Source organism: Varanus komodoensis, unplaced genomic scaffold (genome assembly GCF_004798865.1).
Source record: "Varanus komodoensis strain SLA01 unplaced genomic scaffold, ASM479886v1 scaffold7_3, whole genome shotgun sequence".
In the NCBI taxonomy this organism is placed as follows: Eukaryota; Metazoa; Chordata; class Lepidosauria; order Squamata; family Varanidae; genus Varanus; species Varanus komodoensis.
Window position 1 is genome coordinate 7,619,023 of NW_025336480.1, and position 17,191 is coordinate 7,636,213.

A 17,191-nucleotide genomic window follows, 5' to 3' on the forward strand; every position below is an offset into this window, starting at 1 on the left:
CCTTGAAACTCCCTCCCTCCTACCACCTCTGCTGTGTTTGTACCTCCCTTCCAGCCCACCACAGATGCCTTCCACCAAGATTGCCCCAGGATATCCTGGCCCAGATCAGATACAGGTGGTAAGCCCTGGGGCAGCTCAGTCATAAAAACAGGAGGACTCTCAAGTCAAGTCACTCACTTGTTGCTCCCGAGTTGAGTCAGAGTTGAGTTGCTGAGGCAACTTGAGTCAGACTCAACTTCCCAACACTGTAGAATAGCAGGGTTGGAAGGGACCATGAAGGCCATCAAGTCCAACCTTCTACTGATGCAGGACACCAGTTACACTATTACACTCAGATAAATATTTTCTTCTTGAATGTCTCTAGTGTGGAAGAACACACAAGCTCTGCTGGCAACTGGTTCCACTGTCATATTGCTCTGACAGTTAGGAAATTCCGCCTTGTGTCTAGCCTGCATCTGGTGTACTGCAGTTTAAGTCCACTGTTCTGTGTCCTACAATCTGGGATGAGTGAGGAGAGGTTTTGTCTTTCTTCTTTGTGACAGCCTTTGAGGTACCTAAGAGTGCTATCGTGTCACCTTGTAATCTGCTTTTCTCAAGGCTGAATAGGCCCAGTTCTCTCAGCCTCTCAGCATAAGACTCATTGTCCAGGCCCTGTATCATCTTTGCTGCCCTCCGCTGAACCCTCTCCAGATTATCAGCACCCTTTTTAAACCTGGGTGCCCAAAACTGAATGCTGTATTCCAGGTGAGGTCTGACTAATGCAGAGTAGAGGGGAATGAGTACTTCTTTTTCTGGAAGTGATATCTCTTATTTATACATTCTAAAATAGTGTTTGCTTTTCTTTGCAACTGCATCACACTTCTGGCTCATATTTAGCTTGTTGTCTACAAGAACTAGAATGTCCCTTTCACTCGCAGTACTGTTGAGCCAAGTACTTCCCATCTTGTATAAATGCAGATGATTTTTATTTTATTTTATTTTTTGGTGGGGGGACTAGGTACAGAACCTGGCATTTGTCCCTGATGAGTTTCATTCTGTTTTCTGACCAGCAGTCAAGCTTGTTTAGGTCCTCCTGGATCTTCTTTCACTTTTCCAGGGCGTTACCTATTCCACCCAGTTTAGTATCGCCTGCAATGTAATAACTGTTCCCTCAATTTCCTCATCAAGATCATTAATAAAGAGTACTGGTCCCAGGAATGAGCTCTGTGGTACCCCACTCATAACTTCTCTTCAAGTAAAGAAGCTACCATTGATTATCATTCTCTGTGACCTATTTTGAAGCCAGTTGTGAATCCACCTTGTAGTAGTTCTGTCAAGCCCACATTTTGCTAATTTATTTATTAGGAAGTTGAGAGACACTTTGTCAAAGGCTTTACTAAAGTCTAGGTAAATAATGTCCACTACATTTCCTCTCTCTATGAACCCCACATCCTTTGTTTTGGAATTTAAAAGAAACAGCACAAAAGAGGCGGCTGGAAGACTAAGTTAATTCATGTAATTTGTCATTTGACCCTCAGTTTCTTATTAAAAATTATTATGTCTGCAGACTGGAAAGTGTAAGCTTATTCACAGTGTACTTCTAGGGTGACTTCAAATGGATCATATATGCTAAAGAGGCTAATCTGGAATTTCACACTGCAATACCTCCAATTCCACTTCATTTCTTGAGCTCTGCCAGGATCTGCGCTATGGAATCAGCAGTACCATAGGAGGTCCTACAATCTTTGAAAGAGACCATGTCCCAAGGGAGCAGAGCTGCTGAGATGTATTTTCCAGGCAACCAGAATAACCAGCAGGCTCCATTTGATTCCCTTTTAAAGGCCTAGCGAGAAAAATGTGGAACAGATTGAAAAGCAAACAGTCTGAGACAGAAATGCAGCCCCGAGGATAAGGAAAAGTCTGGCATGAACCTAAGTTTGGATTTGTTAGTCGTAACCTAAGATGATGCAGCAAGCCGCTTACGTAGGCGAGAGTTGGAGAAATGCCAGAAAGCAACATCTATGTAGGAGAGATAGAAAGATAACTATACTGTTCATCCATGACATTCTCAACTTTTCAGCCCAAGTTCTACTGGCAGCAAAGTCAGGATGGGCACTGTGATCTTGTGTGCCAGTCATCACAGGCATTTTAGTGATCAAAGTCAACTGAGAAATTTTATTTAATTAATTAATTAATTAATTTTCAGCCCCATTAGCCTGCACAGGTTATAGATGGATTACAGAACAGGTGGGCTAACTTTTGTGAACAACAGTTGGATGCTTTCCACAAATCTCTTCTGAATTTCCCATCATGTTAGATTATTCATACCCCATGGAATTATTCTTCATGTCAAAACAGAGAGGCTACAAGATCATGCCAGTTTCATGAAGCCATTCACCCTGTCACATTTAAATTTTTCTAATGGAAACTCTTCATGGGTATGCATTTTTATTTTATTTCAGAATGAATTTATTTCTCAGAAAAGCTAAAATTTAAAGCAATGAAGCAAGTTCAAATGTACAATGAATCAAATTGAGAAATGGTCTATTTGTAGTTTGCTGCAAATAAGCAACAGAAACTGAGAGGAAGGGAAAGAAATCTGGAAGAATTTTAAGTAACAAAAATTGTTGGTGAAGGAAGCAACTCTTGATTTCTATCTTATACAGGAAGAAGTAGTATAGTATTCCAACTTTCAAAATGTAAGGCATCTGAGAAGAGCCAAGTAATTAAAATGTATAATTATTAGGGAAAAGTATTTTCCCAACTGTATCAAAGGTTCATTAGCTCAGCTCAGACATCAAGTTAGCATTTCTCCAAACTGCAGTAGCACTCATGTATTCCCACCTCTCCCTCTCATGTACAGGTTGCCTTCTCCCTTTTCTGGGCTTTCTTGAACAACAGGCTGCTGTGATAATAAACCAGACAAACAATGGCAAGCACAGCCCACACACTGCTAACCTAGAATTTGACAGCATATCTCTTTTTAATAAGGTAAAACTACTATGCTCTTACCTTTGTGTAGCACCATCCTGGAATATTGTGACAGTAAACAGAAATTAAATGATCGTAGCTGCACAGTAATAGTGGTTTAGCAATGACTGAAAAAAAATCCCATTCAATCAATATGATATATAATCCAGCTTGAAAATAAAGCATAAATAGGGCTATTTCTCCCACTTGAACATTTTTGGGGAAGCCATTCCAATTAATTCCCATGCAGGCCTAATATTGCTCAACCAACTAACAATGACCAGGAAATCAGGAGTACACTGCTGACCCACACCTTCCTTCCACCTTCACTTGCTGCCTACATTTATAAGTAAAAGTGAACTAGAAAATTGTTCTTTGACCGGACCATCATTAGGGAAACTTTCACATTAACCAACTTTTGCTTTGAAAAAAAAAAATGACATAGCAGGGGCAGGGTCTGCATGTAGGAGGGAATGAGAGTGAAAAAGAGGTTCCTGGGCTGCAGAGTGAAGAAGGAGGGAGAAAGGACATGAGCATGTAGGGTATGCCTGTTCAGATAGTACCGAATTAGACTTTACTAGTATCTCAGATTTTCATAATTAGGCTATGAAGCTGTATAAATGGACATAGTAAAGCTGTATAAATGGACATAAAATGTTGAAAGAAAGAAAGAAAGGAAGGAAGGAAGGAAGGAAGGAAGGAAGGAAGGAAGGAAAAGTGTGTAACTGAATGCATCGATCCCTTGGTAAGTGAAAGAGGCACAGAAGAGAAGAAGGGCATACTGCTCAACTGCTAACAATCAGAAACCTATTTCTGAATGCTTAGTGTCCCTGAGAATTGTTCTCAAGGCTCACAGATTACCTAGTGTTCTACACCCATTTTCAGCCTCTGGACTCCTAATCCACTTTGTGGGCTAAATCCCACACAACACACTGTGCTAACACTACAGGGATCTGGGAATTATGAGTTACTCTTTTGTACAAATTGACCAAATGTCAGCCTAGATTTATTTAATGAAACCTGAAGTTTGACCCATTCTATACATACACCCACACACCAAGCTGGGGTCATGCAAAAAGATCCGTACTTGTTATGTTCAGTGGAAGCGATACAAAAGAAAGATACTTCAAGGGCATGGAAAACCACAAAAACATCGGAGAGGAGTTGAGAATCATAGTATGGTGACAACAGATCTCCATGGAAACATGCAAGCCAGCAGCAACTGCATCCCCAGAGACAAGTTCTCATTGCTGCTTTTTGAAACAGATGCGGTGAGGTTCCCCAGAAAAAGAAATCAGCATCAAGTAAACTTTATGCTGCCAGTGTTTCAACTCATCCGGACAAAAAACAAGGCTAGGCTGAACAAGGGAATGGGTAGGAGAAAGGTTGGCAGAAGGGAATGAGGAGAAGAAAGGGGATATATAAAAGGACTGGAAAGACAGGGGCTCGGGGTGGGGAGCCATCTAAACATTCAAAAGAGAAGATAGGAAAGGGAGAAAATGTTCAGGAAAAAATCTCTATTTGGTGAGCAAAACAAAAAGAATGAGTAACATTAAATATTGAGTGCAGAGCGGTGAAGGACTCTTTTCACCTCTGTAGTTCTGTTACATTCTTTGGCTTGGTTTTGTGTTTGGTCTGTGCTACGCATGGAAGGCAAACGTTATGGCGCTGTCAGAGAGAGTAACGCCAGGACAGTAAGAGCAAGAATGAACGATATAAGCTCCAATAGCAACTGAGCTGAAGAGTCTCGCTTGCGACAGAGGAAACATGGCACAGAGGGATGGGCTAGCAGCTGTGCACGCAAGCAGTCTGCCCCCATCCATCACTGCACGGTCATAACTCAGAGGGAAGCCAAGGGAGGGAGGGGGCAAGCACCGCGAGCTGTGTATTTTTACAGAACTCTCTGTAAAAATTCCTTGGGCTAGGAAAGGCAAAGGAGTTCACAGTGTCCCGTAGGGTGGATTAGCAACATGTCCAATGTTGAAAGGACACTGCTGCCTAAGGAAATTTAAATTAGGCTGATCAATACACAGCACTGTTTTAGAAATTCAGTTTCCTAAACTACATCAACAGTATAAATAAAAAATAGATGGGTTGCTCCATTTGGTTGCAGTGTTTCATTTTCTTTTAAAACCAATAAAACACTTAAAATTAGGGGAGAACGAGACTTAAAAATACTGAATTCTGCCTGACACCAGAGTTCTCATGTGATTCAAGAGGACATCAACATGAAGAGCTAGCAAATCTCACTTCACCATCTAGTGGACAAAATCCCGCATAGCAGCTGCAGCAAGCACTCGGCACTCCATTTTGTGCCCGATTCAACGAGGAATGTTTCATCTGCATGCAGCTGTGTGCATCGGGTTTCTTTCCTGGGCCTCAAAACAAAACACACCAAAACAATCAAACAAACAAACAAACACAGCAAGCAAATACCAACAGGTGAGGGAATTTTGATCCATACTATTTACACAAAATAAGTAGACAGAAATTATTTTACTGAACCAATCAATTCTGGGGGAGCTTTATTTGCAGCACATACTGAGCCAGAATGCGATAATCATGTTTGTGTTCCGAGCATACACGCAGGAGGCTGCAGTTCCCTGTGACATCACCCACGGCACTCATTTGCTCACATGCTGCGTGAAGCATGTCTTTCTTACACAAGATGGGGAAACAGAATTTGCATTCTGCCCAGGGGAATAAGGCTGAATGGAACCCTCCTACTGGCGGAAAGGCTAGAGATGAGACAATTTCCGACAATTTCCTCCTCTCTCTGCCACCTCTCTGATTGTCTCACGGGGTCCCCTAGCCTTCCAGCAGATTTGGAGGTAGAGGCAGTAGACTGCTGGGGTGAAGAAGAGCTGTGAACATTGCCTCCTGCACTGTTCAACCAGTGGAAAAGTTCTGCAACTCAAAAGACTGCTGTTAACCAAACCTTTCTGGTATTTTGGTTGGATTTTTTTTCAGCGCAGTCCAGATGCTTGGGATAAAAAATAGCAAGGGTAAAACAGGTCACATATAAACTGTAGCTCAAACACAACATTTAACCATAAAAGGCTAACATGTGACAGCTACCCCATAAATGAATCTTATAGTACCTCTAGGCAAATACTCACTCATTTGGCTAGAAAGGTTATCAAACAGATGGAATACCTTCATGGTCTTTGTAAAACAGAAAAGGACCCTTGGTTTTAATGCACAGCTGATCACTGGGTTATTTCCAGTTGACTGAAGGAGATGGCAGTGAGCAAATCACTAAAGCCATCATGGTATGTTGCTTCAATTATGGGCTGCACTGCACCTCCCTTCCTTTGCATGAAAGGCTGACAGTGATGCTTCCCTCTCCCTGATCCATAAAAGATCCCATGTAGCCCCTTGTTCAGTCTCTATCAGATACTACTCAGTGTGAAGCCATTTTCTTTACAAAGAGACATCCAGGTAAATTGATCAGGCTTTCCAATGTATTTGCAGCCATTTCAATGCACAGGATTCAACCACTGCAATACAATTATTGTTCCAAGATGCTGCCTGCAGTGTATCCTACCACCAAAGGAGATTCAGTTGGGAAGAGCACAAGATGGAGCCTTCCTATGGCAGCACCATAGTGAGGGTGCTCCCTACCAAGGAAGGTTAGACTCATCCCATCCATGATTACATTTAGGTGGGCAAAAAGCGGTTTCAATTCAACTTGGCTTGTCATCATTTTTAATATGAGATTGAAGTTTTTAGCTCATCTCTTTTTGATTTTAAGACTGTTTTAATTACATTACTATTTTAAATGGTTTTTCATAGTTTTTTTAACCACCTTGGTGCAGCTTAAGTCATAGAATATTGGGAAACCAGAAAAATCTTGAAAGACATCCCTGCCCATCTCATAAGGCGATTTCCAAAGACGCTTCTTTGAAAATTGTATTTCCATTCTTAATAAAAGAAACAAGTGTGACTTGGAGATAATAATGAGGAAGTGCTGACATGATGAACCCCCTTTGCTGACATACTCTCTGAAGGCTTGGCAAGAGAAGCTGTCTTTGGTACAATGCTGATCTCCCTTCTCTGCCACAGTCTAATCTGTGCCTCTTTAAAAACATGCAGCCTGGCTGCAGCTAGTTTTGCAAGCATGAAACTGCCCACTGTTTCAGAGAACTGGGATTTTCAATCTAATACACGTGCAATTCTACACTTGTGATATAGCTATAAAATGCTACACTGCAAAGTCAAGAGGCAGCCAATTTAAAGTACTCTGTGATAGAAGCAACTTTCTCCCTTCTACCCTGGAGTGGGATACTGAATTTTAATTTGGCAACCCACTATAATCTACTCAATGGAAGTCATACATCTGACAACATTTTCCATTTCTTTACAGTGCCTTGACTACTAAGTCAAGAGTCCATTTTTTAAAATGTGCAAATGCAATTTAAATTAGTAACACATTCTCCTTAACAAAGACACTCACTCACGCTGTATAGAGTGAGGCTAATGAAGAACTGAGAGTTTAAAGACATACAAATAGCTAGGAGAGTTCAATTCCACGGAATGCCTTCTCCGCTATGGAAGGCTCCAATCCCAGTGGCTTCTGAGTAGCCAGTGCCCTGCTGGGCTTTTGCTAGCAGGGAGCGAGGAGAGCAGAGGTGTTTTCTGCGGTTCTGTCTTCCTTTACACTTTTTCCTCTAGACAGGCCTTTTGTACCAGCAGCAGCAGCTCCTAGAGTGATTCATAAAATGAACTGGATTTTTGTTTTAACAGCCAAACAAGCCTGGCTAGTCATGGGCATTTTCTGCTACCTTGACTAGAGACGGGTAGGGGTGCTTTTGTTGCCTCTCCTCAGGCCCTGCTAACATGAAAAGTATAAATCTTTATATTTTTAGTGTCACAATGGAATCAGTCACATGGATTAACTTGATACTGGAGACACACAACACTTTTTTATTGCTTCAGAACATCTGGCTGATTATTTCAGTGCATTCCATTTCCTGCTTAGTTTACTCTGCATGAAAAAAGGGGAGGCAAAAAATATTTTCCTGTTCCTGCTTTCTGCACAAATTGCAACCTTAAAAATTTATAACATTCATGTGATGGTGCTTCTTGCATAGTCAGCATAATGGCCTACATCCTGCAGAGAGAGAGGTTTGATTCTGCTTTGAAAAGCAATCATGAGCTTTAAAAGTGTGAATTTGTTCACTCAACACTAATGCTTTCTGCCTGCAATTTTGCTAAAGCCTTTGTGAGCAAAGTGCTAGCTGTTCTTGTAAGCACCTCTAAGAACCATATTCCTAAGCAATGAGCCTCTGATGGCATTTCACTTCTTCAGAGATCCTTGTTCTATTTCAGCTGTTGGAAATCTTAAATGGTTTACTAATAGGAAACCACACATTCTGTAACTCTATCGTACCTGGTGGTGTAGTGGAACCAGAGCTTGTAGGAACACAGCACCAACATTTTTTGATTAGCAAGAACACTTACACAATATGCCACTTCCCTGCTCAGAATTTCCTGCTCTTTCTGAGCTTAGATGTGGTGTTCACAATTGTTGGGGATGGGAGGAGATGAATCTTCCTTGGGCAGATAAAACCTATTTGTTAAATAAGAGACCTGCTTCTGGTGGAGACAAGGATTGCTAGTAATTTTTTGCCGAGACAGATCAACACAACTGCCTGAATTCCTGGATCCTCCAGAAGAGGAGGTTAATCCCCCTCTCCCCAGCTACAAAGACTGACATCATGTGTATCTCAACTAAAAAAATATACCACTTTCCTATTGATCAGACAAGTGAAACATCTGCTGAAGCAAAAAATATGGTGTTCCAACAATCACATCTTTGACTTTTCTTTTATAAGCATGATCATGGGGAGCAAATCAAGCCAGTTTGCCCTGAGTGTTCAATACTCAAAGCTCAAGTTGATTTTTGGAGAGGGCTTTCACAGCAAGGGAAACAGAAGTAAATCTGTTTCTCTGCCTTAACTTCTCAGCAGTGAAGAGACTGTCCCTCCATCAAGTCTGGACCACAGATCCATAGAAGGATCCTTGATTATTTGCCAAAGTACTCTGGATGTCTACCAAAATAAGTGTGGGCCAGAAATGGATGCACCACAGATTTAACTCCTCCCTACCACCCTCTTTTCTTTTAGATGCAGACATGTTGCAACAGGAAAGGCTTGTAATGTGTTCTAAAGCAAGGACTTCCATAGGCCTTTCACACTGCCATAAGCAACAGATGCTGGGCATCATGGGAAATGTATTTATTGTCCATGGTTCCTGACACTGTGGATGTATCATGAATGTTTATACCAGTTGTTGGGAAAATTTGGATAAATCCTGTCAGAAAAACATTACTTCTGTGTGCTGTTGCATTGTGGGATCAAATCCTGTCTTCCTTCTCAAAACCAAGCTGTCACTGTTTAAAATGGCATTCCCCCGTTCCTTTCTCTCACCTTTAGCTGTAAGCTACAATAGACAGGCCATTTAGTCCAAATTTACATTGTATACCTTCACAATGATTAAATAGTCATTGTTGGAATTCAGTTTACAAGGAAGTATATTTTGATAGCCCAGAGGCTCCATGTGCCCTGGCCAATTCAGAATGTCTACAAGTAGATAAGAGTCTTGAGTTCATGCATAGTTTCAGTAGCTTGAATTTACTTGTCTAAGCAGACCTGGAGATGGGTTCAAGCTACTGAACTAAAGTGTAAATACAGCCAATTAGAAATATTGTAATTTTATTGTTACTGTATGATTGACTGACATTTCTTTATCTGTTCTGTTCTGTGATGACCTCAGAATCTTATTGTAATCTCTGCATTCTGTCATCAATTGCCCTGTACCTGTGTACCTATAAATGCCCTGTAATGGTATTGAAGCTTTGCAGCAGAGTTCATCTTTGCCTGCCCGGTAACGCATGCATTATTGTGAGTACCGTGGGAACTTTGGGGTAAAACAATAAAGCCTCAGATGGTCTGGATGCTTGATCTTTCCCACAAACCCGTGTTTTATTTCCTCTTCTCAAATTGAGATTCCGGGATTCTGACACAGTGCAGAACCTGTAAATGCCAGCTGAACTGATTGCTGCTGCACATACCTGAGGACTTAAATTGTGAGACCCTGATGGAGCGCTGAAGACCTATTGTCACTATCCTCACCAAAGTAATTAAAAAAAAAAGAATAGTAAGAGGAAGGAGTTCATTTTATTTGTTTGTTTGTTTCCAGACTTATTGTCCATTACATCAGTCCAGAGATCTTTTGGTACATCAGCCCAAAGGCCCTTCTAGAGGTAGAAGGCCAAAATTGACCTTTTAAAATGTTTATTTCTGCATTATGTTTTGAATTCATCCAATTCTTATTGGATATTATATAGAATCTGCTGAAAACCTTATCCTGGAATACTGAGGATGGGATAGAGAACAAAACCATTTGAAGAAAACAAACAAAAAAAATCCCTTTGTGTCTTACCACTATTTCCAGGCAATTCTAAAATTTTTTAAAGTTTTGGGTCATGGTAGTAATACATTTCTTGAAAGTACCATATAGCAAAATAGCACCAGAACCACATTTTAAAAAATATTTTAAAGCATGATCTTAACCATCTGGTGACTGACAAGAAACACTTGATAAGACAGGTTAATAACAGAAATAAAAACGGATATTATGTGTGGGTAGTCAGGTCAAAGCCATTTAACATGTTGCAAAAAGGTCCCATATCTGACTGAGTGTTCTATTCATATAAGCAGGATAAATAGATGTTTATTGAGGTCGGTTAAGGAGGAACTGTAGAAACACCCATACATGAAAGTGCATAAACAGAGATAGCTGCTTGTGGCCAAGAGTGATGCATCCGCTGGCTTACAAAATGAAAGGTCTACTCAGAGCCATCAGAAAGCTCAAGGGCAATCATTCCTCCTCCACCCATGCAAAGGCTTCAAGCAAGATCCAGGTTCTGAAGGAAGACAAATGCAGCGCAAGAACACAAATCCACTTCTCCGCCTGCCTATTTTTATTGAAGCAGCAAAAGATGCAGTGAGGCAATCCAGCCACCAAACAGATGAGGCCATAGTTAATGTGTGTGCCCTTATCTGCATTCTGCTGAAAGCACTTGCTGGCGTGAGAGGTTTTCCCCGAAAACCACCACACCACCAAGCCTTACTGCCATTGGCCTGGAAGTCGTTACACTGGCCCACTGCAACTCATTTGAGCAGACGTGTCGCTCACAATGGACACTGCCCAGTGTTGGGGCCTTGGTCCTACACAACCATACAGTTTAGTATTCTTTAGTATTCTGACCCAAATCTTTAAGATCCGTGTATTTCACACACAGGTTATAATAGAGGAAACCTATTTAGGACAGGGATCCTCAACCTTTTGGGGAAGGTGGGTACATTTGGAACTCTGAAAGCATCATGAACACTTTCAGTGAATGACAGTTGTGAAAAAGGGGCTTGTCTCTCCAGGGAATGGACATACTGGTGAGTACCACTAATCACAATCCCCACATACACACTCATTTCCCAGGAGGCAGATTGTGGGACTAAAAATACAGAAACATGCCTAAGAATCTGAGCACCAGACAGAGTTGTATTCTGAATTTCAAAACTTGAAACCATTCATGTTAACCCAAATAAAGATGATGCTGGCTGGTTGGCAGCACTTCACTTTGCAGCAAGCCTATTTCCCATTTTAATTTGTAAAGATCCTAAAAATAAAATAAAAATCAGTAAGGGCAAGGAGGTTGGCAAGCACCAAGAGAAGAGTTTGTGGTCCTGTTATGTCTTTGGGCATGAGACTTCAGCACTAGGTTCTAACATTTAATACAGAATTGCTGGCTTCTAATAATTACCAACTTAGCCTATTCCTGAAAGTTTTGAAAACTGCATACCTTTTTGAATTTTCTTCCCTTTTCCTTCTATGTCTGTGACAGTATTAAGCTAACATTTAACTTCTTTCTATTATTACTTGCATTTCCTTAGAGGTACTAATAGCAAGAGCTCTCTTGCTATCCTAGCACAGAAAAGGAGCATTGCTTTGATTATTCAACCAAAGGATTAAAAATTATGTTTTAGCAACACCACAGAGCTGCTCCAGCATGCTCAGCAAGACACCCCGTGCTTCAACCAGGCCACAGAAAGAGACTTTTGATGTTTAACTCAATATCTATTCATAAACATTCTTGCTTACTGGTTCCCGGCCATCCATTGCCTCCATCCACAGCCTTCGGTCTTCTTCAGAAAGTGCCTGCATTGTGATCACTCCAGGCCTGCAGAGATGAATGGAATGGTGCTGTGAATAACAGGCCTGAAAAGTTGAAATTGCAAACGCAGAGGGCAAAGCAGGCAGTGTCAGCAAACTGCTGCAATACATGCACCCCTAGGTCCAACTCAGGCTTAAGAACAAATGTGGGAAGACACACATTTCCATTAAAAAATAAGGGGTCAAACTGGGATGTCCTTAACTATTTTTTCTCTCCCTTATTCACTTAGATAGGTCTCTATGGTAAAGATTCCAAGCAACCTTGGTCAGGCTTCAAAAATTTGCATGGCAGTACATCCAAATAAAAATGAATGGGCCTTGGCAAACCTAGATACTCAAATGTACAACCTGAATCTTGCAAATGGAAAATCAATGCAAAACTCTCACTCAGTGAAATTGGTGGACTTCACATGTCTTCGCATTTCTATTCTATTGTCTGACTGGGCAAGTACTCAGGGCCACTTCATACTTAATATTTTGTTTTAATGTGAAAGTTCAAGCTGTCATGGACCACATATATGCATTACATTAAAATGCGTGAACAGGGCAATGCTGTCATAACAGTGGTTCCTATGACTACAGCAAGAGTGGAAAACCTGTATTTATCCAGATGTCTGGCCTACCATCCTTCAGTCCAACTTGTGGACTTCCTAGAAGCAACTGGCTGGCTGCAGTGGGAAACACGATGATGGGCTAAGATATGCCTTTGTTCTCATCCAGCAACATTTTTCTTAGGTACTTTATGATATATAAACCACTTAGAGACAATGTTTAGATATGCAATAAAATCTGTGTTTCCCCATCACCTGTATTTATGTAAGTTTCTATTTTTGTGATAGTAAATAAAAACATTCAAAACACACACAATATATTCCAACTTTCAGACTTGAAAAGGGGTCTTCAAGAGAGAATTCTGACCCCCCCCCCCCATGCACACATACTGCTTTCCAGAAAAAAACAATCTGGTGTAAGTAGTTCATGCTCACAGATCTCAAAAAAGGTCACATGGGTCATCAGTTGTAATTGTGAGCTGCCCAGAGGCACTGTGGCACAACTGGGTGGCATACAAATGTTTTAAATAAACAAATAATCAACCTCTATTTCTCATTGAGGTTCACATCATTCATAATGTTCTATTTCTTATCAACGATCACACTATTCAAAAATTTCTGTTCCATAAGGAAGGTCATCAGCAGATTCCATGTTATCTACTATAAAAAAAAAGACTGATAATACCGAAGACTGCAAGAATCTGTGCCATCAGGAAGGAAAAATGCATGAACACACACCTAAAACTAAAAGCTGCAATGAGGCCAACTCTAAATACTCCACATGAGTAATGGCCCCTCAGTGTCAGCAGAAAATCACACATATCACAGATACTAACATTTGGCCTCTGCACCAGGCTGCAAATAATAAAGATGCAACAGAGAAAGAGCTTAAAAATTCTAAATTTTAATCCTGTGGCATCAGAAAAGGCCACTCAGATGGCAAATACATAATAATTATGTGCACATACGCTCACAGAATTTCCCCAGGAAAAGACACAAGCTGTTCAGACTTGCGCCACATGTAGACCCGAATAATCCAGACATATTGTGTGTTATTTTTGTTAATCTCTCAGTGCAGAAAATCACTTGATACTTATAGGATTAGCATTCTGGAAAAATATAACCCGAGAACACCACTTAATCTTCAATCTATTTGGAATATTGTACTGAAAATTAACTCCAAATGCTGTCTTTCCCCCAACTACCCCAGAAGAAAAGTCCCTCTCTAGAATACCAACTTAATTGTAGATGAGATCATGCCAGACACTCTTTGCCAAAAAAAGGAAAAGAAATAGATGGCTTTAGCAGCGGATTAGACAAATGGAGAACACAGTTGTCAATGTCTTTATCGCATATTTATCATGAACAACAATGGAAGAACAACCTCATGTCCACTTTGTGGTCTTCTCAAAGACATCCAGTTAGCCATTGTGTGCTGGGCTAGCCAGGCCTTTGGGATGCTCTATTGGGGCTTTTTTATGCTCTCAAATTACGGCAAATCTCTTCTGAATGTTCAGATCATTTTTATCTGATGCTGAACACAAATGAGGCAATGATAAGATATCGGGGGCTCACAGGACACCGCAAGTGGGAAGGGGAAACATATTGTCTAATTCCGCTGTCAAAAGTATTTCTATCAGCCAAACATCTTAGTTGGCTTTCTCCCGAAGATTTTGGCCAAATGTTAAAAATCAAGGAAGTTAAATAATCTGAAGGAGCACTGCACAATCAATGAGCATGTTTACCTTTCAACCCATATTTTATTTTCACTTGTAATGTATCTACAAAGGAATATAACAAATAAGTGTATTTTATCAGGCAAAATACCTAGTATTAACAGGATACATTCCAGTATCAGTAGCAAAATCACATCAATAGCAAAAGACAGCGCTATCAGTTAGGAAAACTTGACAACCATTGTGATTTTATGAAAGCCTTCAATTAGGTTCTTAGAAAACTTTGCATATCCTGTAAAGAGAGTCATCAATCTTCTCTATCCATCTGAAATGTATTTCCCACATGATTGTACTTCTTTGTAGTATTGAACTAATTTTACAAATAAAGATGGCAACACATGCTAGTGCCATGGTATTTGAAAGGCTTACAGAAGAAACCCTTAAAACAAGAATGGGAAACTTGTCCCCCCTTGAACTACAAATATCATCATCTCTCATCACTGGCTATGCTATCAAGGGCTGATGGGATTGCAGCCAACTATGTCTGGAGGGCCACATGTTCCTCTCCCTGCATCAAAAATGCAATGCAAGGAAGAAGTATTAGCCAGAGGTCTGAGCTTTCTGTGTAAGGGAAGGATCAGCCGCATATTTCCTTTCAAATATTACTTCTCTCTCCTCCTGCTGGTTCATACATTGCAAGTGACTGGAATTTCAAGTTTCTAGAAAGAAGGAGCATTTTAATTCAAACCTTAGTTGTACTCCAGGTTTTGAAAATGAAAATCGCTTATGAGTAGGTGTATGAGCTGCATCTCACCTCTTTAAAACAGAGAAGACAAGAGGAGCAAACCTAGTTTATTTCTTCTTTCAAAACCATCTGCAAAGTCTAAATGCTGACAAAGGTATGCAGCAGCAGAAATGAACAGAGGACATTTAGAATCATTCTAACAATCAACATGTTCTCTATGCTGAACCCTATGCTGTGGTGTAAGGTAGCCTTTAAACCCATTGTCTCTTCGCCAGCCATCAAGATACTCTGCCAATTTTATTTTTAGCTTGAGACTTAGTGTGTCCTTTTCGCTATCACCCACGAAGACTGCAGCTGAATTATATTTACCACCTATTGCTGTGGTGACAACTCACCCACAATTCTCCATCATCCCACTCCCAGGGAATGACCCTCCAGATAGGAATAGCCCTTTATACATCTCTAGAGCACAAGTGTGCTTGTGGAGGGAGTGGGGAGGCAACCGTGCAGGTTAAGTTTACAAGGCATTAGCCATAACATGATAATTTCAAGATTTCATTTGCCTATAAAGGTCACTGGAAATGTGACACAGCAAAAGAACAGGTACAGGTTGTATTGCATTTGACCAGTACAGAGCTCATCAAAAGGGGAAAAATGAATATCTAACAAAGCTGAAGAATCAAAGGGAGAATGGGAGGAAATTGTGAACTTCTGTTCAATGTGCTTTCAGACTTCTTTTTCTCAAGAGCAGGGATATTAAAAGAGATTTTGTGGAGACTGTGGGAAGGAGTTACATTGGATGCTTGTTCGGAAAATGCAGGATGTTCACGTCCTCTTGCTTCTGCCACTATGTACACTCTATACCTCATCCATCCCTGGCCTATTGTGCTTCCTGTGACTTTGCTAACAATTGAACAGAAGATAAACGAACAACTATTAAACTGCTTTTCATTCTTAATACTGTCCTGTATTACTGACATCTGCTCAGTTCTGTCGTTAGGGGAATCTGTATGGCATATGCCATTTTCATACAAGTTACCACAATGGAATGGTGAGGGAATCATTTACCTTCCCCTGACCCAAATGTGAACATCCTGCTTCACAATGCCTATCATTTTGAAAATTTCTTAAGTAGGGCCACTTCTGTGCTGTAATATCTTCTCCATAGCAACTGTCCATAAAACATAAGGATATCAGCAAGATCTGGAAAACCCAAACTGTAAAGCCTGCTCTTGCACAAAGATCTCAGTACCTATTCATCTGAAACATGATGGGTTCGATTACCTCTGAAGGAGCAACTAATCCTCCAATTTCAGCTCATTCTCCCAAAAACTTACTAGTTCCCTTTTTTAAGGGTTTAAAATTGTGAAGCATAAAATGCCCTGTATCTGATATGATTACTTCATGCTCAGTAGTCATAATCACTTCATAAGGGGTAGTAGGCCTGCAAATTGAATCCAATTCTGATAAACAAAGTTATTTTTTTACTGAATTTCATTGACAGTCAATGGGAGATGTAAAGATTTTAATTTCTGAATTAAAATTTGGGTCTGGATCAGTTGAAGCTGCAGCCTCCAAATCTGTCCAAGCTGCTCTGTCCAGAATGGGGCCTGAAATGAATTTTGTGTTTGATTCACTTAATACTGGAACTTTGTGGCAACAAAGGACATGCCAGTAGCTGGGGTAACATCCCAAAGCTGGCAGAGTCATCTTCGGGATTCTGCCCAAAGGAACTTCAAAGGAACTTCAAGTCATGTACTACACACGAACACCCTTGAGTTAGGATTAGCAGTGGTTAACATAAGAACATGTACAATAAATGATCCCCAATTATGGACAGAGGAAAAAGTGGGAGAAAAGGTTCACATGTGGGAAATACAAAGTGTGAACTTGTGACCTGTTCACAATCCTGGTTAAGGAATGATAATTTCCAAGATGTTGACACCTGCACCAGGTATATAAGTAATACCAACTACAGGCACTGAAGATCATGACAAAAGAAGAGGTTAGAAACTATGCATTTTAAAATACAA

At 40.5% G+C, this 17,191-nt stretch overlaps 1 protein-coding gene across 6 annotated transcripts in view; it reads right to left on the reverse strand.

Annotated features, from left to right (window-relative positions):
* ARHGAP26 (Rho GTPase activating protein 26) overlaps positions 1–17,191 on the reverse strand; it is a 304,078-nt gene that overhangs the window by 168,366 nt on the left and 118,521 nt on the right. For all 6 annotated transcript variants that reach the window (XM_044454232.1, XM_044454230.1, XM_044454231.1 and 3 more), the window contains one exon: positions 12,115–12,193. In XM_044454232.1, the coding sequence (XP_044310167.1) occupies positions 12,115–12,193 (79 nt within the window). The remainder of the gene's footprint in view (positions 1–12,114; positions 12,194–17,191) is intronic.